Source organism: Diaphorina citri, unplaced genomic scaffold, assembly GCF_000475195.1.
Source record: "Diaphorina citri unplaced genomic scaffold, Diaci psyllid genome assembly version 1.1 scaffold1317, whole genome shotgun sequence".
Classification (NCBI taxonomy): Eukaryota; Metazoa; Arthropoda; class Insecta; order Hemiptera; family Psyllidae; genus Diaphorina; species Diaphorina citri.
This window is the reverse complement of record NW_007378746.1, coordinates 86,149-98,075: the sequence shown is the minus strand read 5'-3', so window position 1 is coordinate 98,075 and position 11,927 is coordinate 86,149. Positions and strand designations below refer to the sequence as shown.

The following is an 11,927-nucleotide window of genomic DNA, read 5'->3' as shown; positions in this document are numbered from 1 at the left end:
AAATATCCCTAGGTATAGGGAATTGCTTTTTAAATATGGTACAAAAAAAAAAAAAAAAAAAAAAAAATGACCAAAAGTTGTAGCCTACTGTTAGAGTAAAGGGACTTTTTAGTCCTATTCGAACAGTATAAATAAGCACCTACGTACTCGTATGTACATATTATCAAATTATGATCCTATGGAAGTATGTATACAGGCCCTATTATTAGTTCTAGCTCCAGCCCAATGTTAAAATTGACGTCAAACATAGAAGTCACAGCATGAGAGATGATTTGCAAGTTAACAATAATAACTCAACATAAAATCATAATAAACGCAGGAAAACTCTACTAGAAACATAATAGTAAGGACCAGGACTACCTTCCTGAAAACAAATGTTACCTACAACTTCGTATTTCACATTTCGCAATACTTTGACGTCACAACAACCCTCACAAAGGTTATGTAAGGTTTTTAAAATTTTTCCGAGGGAGTCCTTCAGTTTACTCAACAAAACGTGTACTGTACATAATTATGTAGATTGCTAGATATACGTTCAATACACCAGTTCCAAATAGATCACTTAAGTTAAACAACGTTACGCGTGCTTAATATCTGGATAAGTAACCATCTGGCTTTTCCTGGCCCCCCACAGGCAGGGTGAGTTTAATGTGAGCTATAGGTAGCTTGACGCCGAATGGTGGGTAAAACCCGCCGTCACTAAGAGCGGAGTTTACCAAATCAGAATTGAGATCAATCTAGGAGTGGGCTATACTTAATACCCAGTTGAATCCAGAATTGATGCCAACTCCGAATTCGTAAAACGCGGTCTTAAGACCTTAGCGATTAATCCCCCATCAAACAAAAAGATATAGGTCCTCTGTATTTGAGATCAATAACAAGTGGCACCAAATAGCCTGATACAAGTGATACATCTCTCAGACTAATGACGTCAGACTGGGGATCATCACAATATGATAAGTGTTCTCTACCTCAACAAATAGGAAGGTCACCAAGTTGATTGAACCAAGGACCTTGTATACAGATCGCCAATATTAGAGCCTATTACCGACAAGTGGTTTATCACAATTCCGCCAGTGGGACTTCAATCAGTTACACATGGGAAATGATGAGTGTATGAATAATTCAATTATTGTCAACTGGTCAGTTATGTATCATACATATGTCACAAGTTACTCGCATTATTGCGTACAATATGTCACATCTTATATGCTTGTCATAGCAACCAGCGCGGGCGGTAATATGGCCCAACGAGGTTTGCACGCCGTAGGTTCCTGGTTCAATTCCCGTAATAGTCAATTTTTTAGTCTCTGTGTTTGAGATAGGAGGTACACTCAGCCACATGAGGATAACTTCAAACGGACTCGGTTATTATTTTTCTTCAATCTAATTCAAATCAAACAGTATTGTGCAAAATTTGTACCAAGACATACCAAGTAGGAGACTTTAGATCCCACGGCCTAATTAATTAAGGAGCGCGGGAGCGCTCCGCCCCGCCAAGTCAAGAAAGTTTGACCGTTTCATCTAGATTCGTCTGCAACACATTACTTACTACTTACACATAAGATATATCACATAATGATATATATCGCATTATGCGCACCATTACACATTCTTCTTCTAAAACAAAGCATACAGTTGCAAAAATTAATGATAAGACGTATCATTAATGAATAATGTTTAATTATATTCGCACTTAGCTCCGCATGATGAAGAAATTACGCGTTAGTAAACGAAGAAGAGGAAAAGGAGAAGAGGGAAAAAAATAAGTGGTCCTAAGTTTTTTCGCCTGATTAGCCTAAACAAATACATCGTATGTACCTATCTAGTCAAGATCGAACATTGGGATACCCGAATTTGATTGGGGAAATCCCCAACACCATGTTCTGTACTCTACAAAGATATCTTCCGGAACGTATTCGGTGATGTTCTTGTAGCCTCCGTCCGCGTATGTAACCAGTTCGAACTTCTTGTGTGGAGCCACTGTGGATAGAAATCATATTCTTAATCATATCTAATCTAGTCCCGAAAGGATAAAATCCGCCCCGGGCGGGAATCGAACCCGCGGCCTAGCGCTTACAAGGCAGACGCACTACCAACTAAGCGAACTAGGCTGGCTTGTTTTTATTATTATCTTGACCATAACAAAGGGTCTTGGCAGCACGTTATGATATTGTTATTTTTTTTTATATAAAGTAAGCATGCATTCATATTACTTTATTCAATTATCCAACTGTACCATTCCTGCTCCGTCCTCACAATCAATCAATCAATCATTCAAAGTGGTTGTCCGACGCTAAAGAAAGTAAGCTACTATCACGTCACGTGAGCTCACGTGTTTCTACCTATACTTACTTCTCCGGAATTCGGATGGCGTAATAGCGGGTTTACGGATTCATGAGCCGCTGTATGGACAGGTCCGGATCAAATTCACCCGGTACCAGCGTGATTGTCCGACACCAAGGAAAGTAACTACTACTATCACGTCACATGAGCTCACGTGTTTCTACCATAGCTTAACATAGGTGACGCTAAAACCGGTCTTAAAATAACGACTGAAGTGTTATCTAAAACTTTCTCGCTTTGAGTTCATAGGTTGTTGCGACAAAGTTCAAGATCAGAGCTCATTTTGTTAGAGAAAATGTGAAAAAAATCCCCAAAAAACCAGTTGTTTTGGTTTTTTGGCTTTATGGTTCTCTGGACAAAATTTGCACCACCATTTTCCTGGTAAAAAGACCTTTAATTTGATATATAGGTCGACCAGGTTTGGATAAGTCCTTCTATGGGAACAGACTGACACCGAAGAACTTTCTCGCTTTGAGTTCATAGGTCGTCGCGACAAATTTCAAGATCAGAGCTCATTTGTGTGAGAAAATATGAAAATGATTCTCTGGACAAAATTTGCACCACCATTTTCCTGGTAAAAAGACCTTTAATAAATTTGATATATAGGTCGACCAGGTTTGGATAAGTCCTTCTATGGGGACAGACTGACACCGAAGCGAATACAATAGTCCTATTGTAATAATAAAGGAAGGACGGACTAAAAAAGGCCATATAAGAGAAAAAAGGCCTTTTTATTGCTATTGTAATAATAAAGGAAGGACGGACTAAAAAAGGCCATATAAGAGAAAAAAGGGCATACGTACCTCGTCTGTTTGTCTGTTTGAACAAAATCGTGGATCCTGTCCCGGTGTATTTAGCGACGTTCTTAATGATCTTCCAGAACGTTCCAAGAACGGCACCATCGGAACGGGTGAAGTTGAGAAGCGTCGTTTCGGCGAAACCTAGAAACAAAACATTCAGTTGTTGTAGTATGCTTGGGAAAATATGTGCAAACCTACAAACTGTTATACTGAACGGCACCATCGGAACGGGTGAAGTTGAGAAGCGTCGTTTCGGCGAAACCTAGAAACAAAACATTCAGTTGTTGTAGTATGCTTGGAAAAATATGTGCAAACCTACAAACTGTTATACATTTTCAGCGCGGTTTTTCTCTGGGATCTCACTACTTTTTGTTGATTTGTTTCTCGTTATTTTTGTCCCTCCTTACCGAAATATTTATTTATATGCGGTGTGGTGAAGCCTTCGACATTGTCGTAATGCATGCGCTCTACACTCCCGTTCGGGAACCTGTGGAATACTGTCTGGAAGTGTCCGTAGTATTGCTTCTTGAGGAGCTCGAAATCCGACACCTTTTCCGAGTGGTTGAATGAGCCGTCCGATTTGGTGTGAAGGAAATAGAGTTTTGGCCGGTAGGTGACCGTTTTGACGAGTTCGCCTGCGAAAACATAGTGAGAAGCGTATAAATAGGTAAATGGGCACTTGTTCAGAAGTCACGTCAATTGGAAATTGCTACAAACAGGACAAGGTAAACCAATTTATTGATCCCAAGAAAGTCCGTAGTATTGCTTCTTGAGGAGCTCGAAATCCGACACCTTTTCCGAGTGGTTGAATGAGCCGTCCGATTTGGTGTGAAGGAAGTAAAGCTTTGGCCGGTAGGTGACCGTTTTGACGAGTTCGCCTGCGAAAACATAGTGAGAAGCGTATAAATGGGTAAATGGGTACTTGTTCAGAAGTCACGTCAATTGGAAATTGCTACAAACAGGACAAGGTAAACCTATCTATTGATCCCAACGACAAGGGCAAGGTAAAATCCGATTTGGTGTGCAGGAAGTAGAGGTTTGGCCGATAGGTGACCGTTTTGATGAGTTCGCCTGCGAAAACATAGTGAGAAGCGTATAAATAGGTAAATGGGTACTTGTTCAGAAGTCACGTCAATTGGAAATTGCTACAAACAGGACAAGGTAAACCAATTTATTGATCCAAAGGATAAGGGCAAGGTAAAATCCGATTTGGTGTGCAGGAAGTAGAGGTTTGGCCGGTAGGTGACGGTTTTGATCGTCCCGTGTAGACGAACTGAGTTTGGGTGCTCCGAATCGGGACGGAAAAGAGTCTGGGGGGAAGAATGAGAATTGGGATGTTATTTATGGTCTCGCTGGAGGACGTAAAACTGAGACAAAACCAGCCCTGTCAAGCGACAGACAATAACACTGGCTCTTTTGAGGGTACCTGAATGGGACTACGGTCAAGTCCGTCTCAGGAAGAACAACGACATAATTATGTACCTGAATAGCCCTCATCAGACATTCAGACCCCTACGATTCAGGGGCCAGCCTAGTTCGCTTGGAGTCTAGCGCGTCTGCCTTGTAAGCTCTAGGTTGCTGATTCGATTCCCGCCCAGGGCGGATTTGATTCTAAACAGATAAGGTTGGTTCTCGAAACGGCTGGCTTGTCCGTAGTATTGCTTCTTGAGGAGCTCGAAATCCGACACCTTTTCCGAGTGGTTGAATGAGCCGTCCGATTTGGTGTGAAGGAAGTACAGTTTTGGCCGATAGGTGACCGTTTTGACGAGTTCGCCTGCGAAAACATAGTGAGAAGCGTATAAATAGGTAAATGGGTACTTGTTCAGAAGTCACGTCAATTGGAAATTGCTACAAACAGGACAAGGTAAACCTATTTATCCCTTCTCTCTTAAGTCGCTTCTCTAATTCTCACCTTGACCGTTAATATTTTACGAGTTTTACAAATGAGTAACTCTTCTGACTAAGCGAGTCATTTCAGAGTAACTCACCAAGATGAGTTACAAGTCGCTTTTTTGATTCTTACCGTAAATATTGGTGATAATTTTCCTGTTTTCCGTTCCACTCGAATTTTCTCTCAGATATTTGGGCACATAGAAGTACGAGTACAGGTACGACCCGTCGATTGCGGTCCGGTTGTAGACTTGCGGGACGTATTCGGTGATGTTCTTGTAGCCTCCGTCCGCGTATGTAACCAGTTCAAACTTCTTGTGTGGAGCCACTGTGGATAGAAATAATATTCTTAATCATATCTAATCTAGTCCCGAAAAATCAGAAAGATCAGAGAAACTGTGCGTTAATATTTTACGAGTTTTACAAATGAGTAACTCTTCTGACTGAGCGAGTCATTTCAGAGTAACTCACCAAGATGAGTTACAAGTCGCTTTTTTGATTTTTACCGTAAATATTGGTGATAATTTTCCTGTTTTCCGTTCCACTCGAATTTTCTCTCAGATATTTGGGCACATAGAAGTACGAGTACAGGTACGACCCGTCGATTGCGGTCCGGTTGTAGACTTGCGGAACGTATTCGGTGATGTTCTTGTAGCCTCCGTCCGCGTATGTAACCAGTTCGAACTTCTTGTGTGGAGCCACTGTGGATAGAAATCATATTCTTAATCATATCTAATCTAGTCCCGAAAAATCAGAGAAACTGTAAAAGTAATTAGAGAGATCAGAGAAACTGTAAAAGTAATCAGAGAAACTGTAAAAGTAATCAGAGAGATCAGAGAAACTGTAAAAGTAATCAGAGAAACTGTAAAAGTAGGGCTATTAGGAAGGAAAGTACAAGAGAGTAGAATGAGATGGTAGCAATGCAGAGGAAGAGAAACAGTCCCTCACAGACCAAAACTGAGGTGGAGAGATAAGGTTGAGAAAGACTTGAGAGAGAAGGGAGGAGGCGTTAGATAGGAGAATATGGAGGGGTAGGATAAAGGAGGGTAACGCCGACCCCAAATCACGTTGGGAAAATGCGGAACGTATTCGGTGATGTTCTTGTAGCCTCCGTCCGCGTATGTAACCAGTTCGAACTTCTTGTGTGGAGCCACTGTGGATAGAAATAATATTCTTAATCATGTCTAATCTAGTCCCGAAAAATCAGAGAGATCAGAGAAACTGTAAAAGTAATCAGAGAGATCAGAGAAACTGTAAAAGTAATCAGAGAAACTGTAAAAGTAGGGCTATTAGGAAGGAAAGTACAAGAGAGTAGAATGAGATGGTAGCAATGCAGAGGAAGAGAAACAGTCCCTCACAGACCAAAACTGAGGTGGAGAGATAAGGTTGAGAAAGACTTGAGAGAGAAGGGAGGAGGCGTTAGATAGGAGAATATGGAGGGGTAGGATAAAGGAGGGTAACGCCGACCCCAAATCACGTTGGGAAAATGTGGAGTAAAAGGAGAAGGATCATATCTTCATTAAGATTAAAAAAAAAAAAAAAAAATGTGATGAAGCTGAGAGTTTCTTCACAATTTTAGTGGATATCACAGCATTACTAAGAGTCTCCTGTACTGTCTGTCATTTCCATAGTTTTTCTTTTGGTAATGTCGCCACTGGTCGCCACTCGATTAAAGTAGCTAGGTACTCAATTGTCCTCACGAGGCTGAGTGCAACACGAACTCCAAGAGCCGAAAAAACTTTGAGCCCGCCGGGAATCGAACCTATTCTCTTACCTCTGTCGGCATCAGAGAAACTGTAAAAGTAATCAGAGAGATCAGAGAAACTGTAAAAGTAATCAGAGAGATCAGAGAAACTGTAAAAGTAATCAGAGAAACTGTAAAAGTAATCAGAGAGATCAGAGAAACTGTAAAAGTAATCAGAGAGATCAGAGAAACTGTAAATGTTCTCTTACCTCTGTCGGCGTATTTGTGGGCTTCATCTATATACTGGGTGGGCGGGGTAATGTGCACCTCGCTGGTACCAGTTCGCCTGCGTGGTCCGCTTGATTTGGGGGGCATGGTGTACTTGGCGAACTTCCAGAACACCCTGTCTAGCGATCCGTTGGCGAATGTGTAGCGCACCGTTTCTGTTGCGAAAAGAAAAATGGAGCAGTTACTTATCAAAACTCCGAAAAAGTAACTTTAAAAGGTCGAAAATTCAAAACTCAAAGATTTTCGACGTCAGAGTTCAAGAAATGCACAGAAACACATGCGCACAAACACATTAATGTGTTGCCTGCAAGGGAGGTTTGCTCGGGATAGTTCATGTGACGGATGTGACATAATCGCGTATGCCGTAATCGATTTATCTCGGGATTTAGTAGAAAAATCCCTAGTTCCTCATTTTTTCTGCTCTTTGACTTTGAAACCTTATCCAAGTCACCGCAACTGCTCTATTGATTTCATAAGTTAGGTACCTAATTCAAAGAAACATTTCAGAGCCATTGCGGTTGCATTGGAAGTGTAGTCGTGCAACTTTTATCCATTTTTTTTGTTTTTTTTTTTTTTTTTTTTTTTTTTTTTTTTTTTTTTTTTTTTTAAGAGGTTTGACAGAGGGAACTTTAACTGCTATGGTCTTATCGTCCCGAAATCGAGGAGAGAAGGAAGACAGGATAGGAGAAAGCCAGCCGTTCCGAGAACGAACATTATCCCATCAGGATAAAATCCGCCCCGGGCGGGAATCGAACCCGCGGCCTAGCGCTTACAAGGCAGACGCACTACCAACTAAGCTTACTAGGCTGGCGGGGCGGAGGGCTACCACGGTCCTTAATCTGGTAGCAATAGCAAGTTACTGTTTTTCTCAAATTCCTTACCTTCTTCATAACGGCGCCATAGATTAGACTCGACTGTGCGAGACACAGTAGCGCTACGAGAAAAGCGTTCATGACGCGAGAACGTACGACCTCGAACGAACTGTAACGAGGTCTTCCGAACAGTAACGAGATTTGTCGAACGGCTCAAGATATGGTGTGGCGGGCGGGAAGAGGACGAAGCGAGAACAAACGAAGATACGCGAAGAATGAGTTGGGATAAACGAAAATTAGAGAAAGTTGTGGAAACGAAAACACGGAGGAGAGGTTTAGTTTAACGTATTTACGCGAAGAAAAGGTTCAATAAACGAAGCTTGTCGAAAGGAAGTCTAAGAAAAACGAAGAATCCCGAAGAAAGAATCGGGATGAACGAAAATTGACGAAAAAGAGGTTGGTTTGACGACGCCTTCCAAAATTAGTTGTCAAAGAACAGCACCGCACGTTGTCAAATCCGTGGACCGAAATTAAAGTGTTTTTCAGTCACACACGACTTATTAATTCCGTGCTTGAAATACAAGCTGAACTTCCTTAAGGAATTCTTACAAAGTCAAATGCCTTCCAAATCCCTGGGACCGCAAAGGAGTTCCTCAGGGGGTTAACATTCCTGGATTTATTATCATCAAAATCTAAATGATGTAAGCATTGTAAACGTAACACCCTATCATGACCTAAAAAGGAAAGCAGAGAAGCGGGATGAATGACGAGTTGCTGCAAACCAGCAGTATGGCTGTTGACTTATGATGATGTGTGTACCTGCCTCGGTGGTTTAGTGGAGAAAACGCTCGCCTGGTAAACAGGAGGGCGTGGGTTCAATCCCAGCTGAGGTATGGGTGCTTCCGTCAATATTCTGACTTTTCAACCCTTCTAGTCCTTCAGTCCTATAACCTCTTATCCCTCTCACCAGGGCCGTATTTTTTGAGGGGGGCGTGGCCCCCCTGGATACAACCCTACCCCTCACCATACTCGCCTGGTAAACAGGAGGGCGTGGGTTCAATCCCAGCTGAGGTATGGGTGCTTCCGTCAATATTCTGACTTTTCAACCCTTCTAGTTCTTCAGTCCTATAACCTCTTATCCCTCTCACCAGGGCCGTATTTTTTGAGGGGGGCGTGAACCCCTGGATACGACCCTAACCCTCACCATTACTTGATTTAACCCCTTCTAGTCCCACGGGTCTCACCTGCATTCCTCTTCCAAATCGTCTTGTTGATCGTCCCGTCATCATTCGTAATGTCCATGCGGTACGTGAACGTGCGGCCGTACGGCAAATTAGTTCCCCACCGTGCCGGCAGAGTCTGATTCGGCACAATTTTGCGCCCCTTGTCGTCGAAGATCATGTAGTATTTGGACGCCAGGTCGGGGGACAGGGAGCGGTATTTGACCGGCACCTCCCAGTCGCGGTAGGTGCGGCCCTCGAAATTGAACATGCCGCCCTTGCCCCGCTTCTTCGGGTCGAGACCCTCTGGAAAAAAGAGCGGCAAAAATATTAGTAGGGCGGCAAAAATGGTGGTAATGTACGGAAAACTGTGCCTTTTGGGAACTTGTATGTTTGTAAGAAATATTAAAATCATGAAATATCAGAAACACTTTGAAACTTTAAACACAAGAATGGATTCTTCAAATTGATCCCAAGGGTAAGGTAAACCTAGACCCTTGACCCTGAAATTGAACATGCCGCCCTTGCCCCGCTTCTTCGGGTCGAGACCCTCTGGAAAAAAGAGCGGCAAAAATATTAGTAGGGCGGCAAAAGTGGTGGTAATGTACGGAAAATTGTGCCTTTTGGGAACTTGTATATTTGTAAGAAATATTAAAATCATGAAATATCAGAAACACATTGAAACTTTAAACACAAGAATGGATTCTTCAAATTGATCCCAAGGGCAAGGAAAACCTAGACCCTTGACAAATGGAGTGTGCCTGAAGGTATGTGATGTGTTCCAATCCACTCAACCCCAAGAAAAAAAAAAAAAGAAAAAACAAGAAAGAAATGAAGTATACAAAATTCCCATTTATAAAAAAGAGTTCCTGAAAAGACAGACCTTTACAGACGTACCTGTCAGATCAACCTGATAGTGTGTGTGCTCATCAGGTGTCAGGTATACCTGATAGTGAGTCGCTGGCCTTACTTACCGCCTTGTAACCAGGCTGGCACATGCACCCTCTTGGTAGTGGCCCGGGGATCCTCAATTTCAAACTCTTCCCAAGATTTGGTGGCGGGTAGAATCCATACTGTGTTCTCCTCGGGCGGATCAAACATGGCCTGGTGAAGGGTTAAAGATAATAAATACACGTGCAAGAGAGGGTTAAAAATAATAAATAGATGTGCAAAAGAGGGTTAAAAATAAAAAAGTGCAAAAAGGTTTAAAAATAACATGGCATGGTGAGGGGTTAAAAATAATAAAAACATGTGCAAAAATTTTCAGACATATTGACTTTAGAATGTGTTCAAATCAACGATGAAAAGAATCTGATTTGAAATTCGATTGGACTGCATTTCTGAAAGGGTGTACCCACACATATTGAAAAAAATTCGCCTGCGGTGCAATTTATTTCTGGTACAAATTGGGGATTCAAAAACCAAGGTCAGAAAGAAAAAGATCGAGGAATTATTAATTGCGAACCGGGTCATTATTGTTTGAAAAAAATCGGCTGCGGCGCAGTTTACACTTGATTCAATTTTGTCAAACGGGGGGGGGGGGGGGGGACAGGAAATACAGAAATATTATTTGGAAAACAACAATGAAATATAGATTCAAGACAGAAGCAAGAATTTTAATGAAATAAATCATTCAAACCGTTCCTGAAAAGTACCATTGGGGATACTTATGTATATAGGAACAAAAGGAAGATATCTTTATAGTTGCGGTAAAATAAACCATTCTCATTATTATTAAGGGTGGAAACTGGAAAAATATGACTGATAGGGTGCCACAAGTTTTAGAAGAATAAGACTTAGGTGAGGTTTCCAAGTCAAAGAGCAGAAAAAAAATGAGGAACAAGGGATTTTTTCTTTTCCTTCTACTACTTCTAGATCCGGAGATAAACCGATTTAAAACATACCGGTAAATCTTTAACTCTGACGTCACGACCTACGCTACTGTACGTGATGACGTCACATCAACTGTCCCGAGCAAAGCTCCCTTGCAGGCAACAAATTAATGTGTTTGTGCGACCGCGTTTCTGCACATCTCTAAAACTCTGACGTCAACTCTGTGAGCTTTTATATTTGAGCGGCAAATATGAATTGAATTTGAGACCTTTTAAAATGACTTTTTCGGAGTTTTGACCTCAGATCTGGATTTTTTTACAACTTTTTACGTAGGAATTGCTGAAATTGACCTTTTCTTCATAATCACTCAAACTCAACTGCTCCATTCTTCGTCTTACCTCGAGAGTTGGGTTCAAAGTCCTTCAAGTAGTGCGTCCAGTAGTTCTCCGACAGGTTCGGGTCGGGCGGCGTCTAAAGAATGATAGGTATGTACTATGTTTTCACTTGACAAATATATGAAACTTATTTATTAATAAAAGTATTGTGAAATACATTTAAAAACAGATAAGGAGTTTACATGTTTCACCATCTCCTGACGGCATCCTCAGAACACAATACTTTTATTAATAAATAAGTTTCATATATTTGTCAAGTGAAAACATAGTACATACCTATCATTCTTTACCTAGTTAGTTAGTCAGTCAGTCCAAATTTCATTAGCAAATTCTTCTTCGTCTTACCTCGAGAGTTGGGCTCAAAGTCCTTCAAGTAGTGCGTCCAGTAGTTCTCCGACAGGTTCGGGTCGACCGGCGTCGGCGGCCCGTGCAGAAAATAGTTTTTCCGCCGATGGAACACGCGTTTCGGGACGTAAGTGTTGGTCATCTTCCCGGTGGCGAAGTTAAAGTACATGGTCTCGTTTCGGCGCATGTCGATAATGCGTTGCGCGTCCGCCATGAACTTTATCATCCAGGGTGGCTCAGTCTCGTTGTAGATGTTGTACTTGATTTGCATGTAGATCCTGAAAAGCCGAACGATTTATCATAAAGTGTGTCCA

The 11,927-nt window shown here is 41.7% G+C and overlaps 1 protein-coding gene across 1 annotated transcript in view; it reads right to left on the bottom strand.

Moving 5' to 3' along the window:
- The window catches only part of LOC103515315, a 19,112-nt gene extending 8,961 nt beyond the window's left edge, over positions 1-10,151 (bottom strand). Inside the window, exons 1-6 of the mRNA XM_026828049.1 lie at positions 10,015-10,151; positions 9,065-9,346; positions 6,990-7,163; positions 5,170-5,364; positions 3,554-3,781; positions 3,150-3,287 (exon numbers count right to left, since the gene is read on the bottom strand). Coding sequence (XP_026683850.1) covers positions 3,150-3,287; positions 3,554-3,781; positions 5,170-5,364; positions 6,990-7,163; positions 9,065-9,346; positions 10,015-10,141 — 1,144 coding nt within the window. The 5' untranslated portion in view covers positions 10,142-10,151. The remainder of the gene's footprint in view (positions 1-3,149; positions 3,288-3,553; positions 3,782-5,169; positions 5,365-6,989; positions 7,164-9,064; positions 9,347-10,014) is intronic.
- Between the last annotated feature and the right edge of the window lie 1,776 nt (positions 10,152-11,927).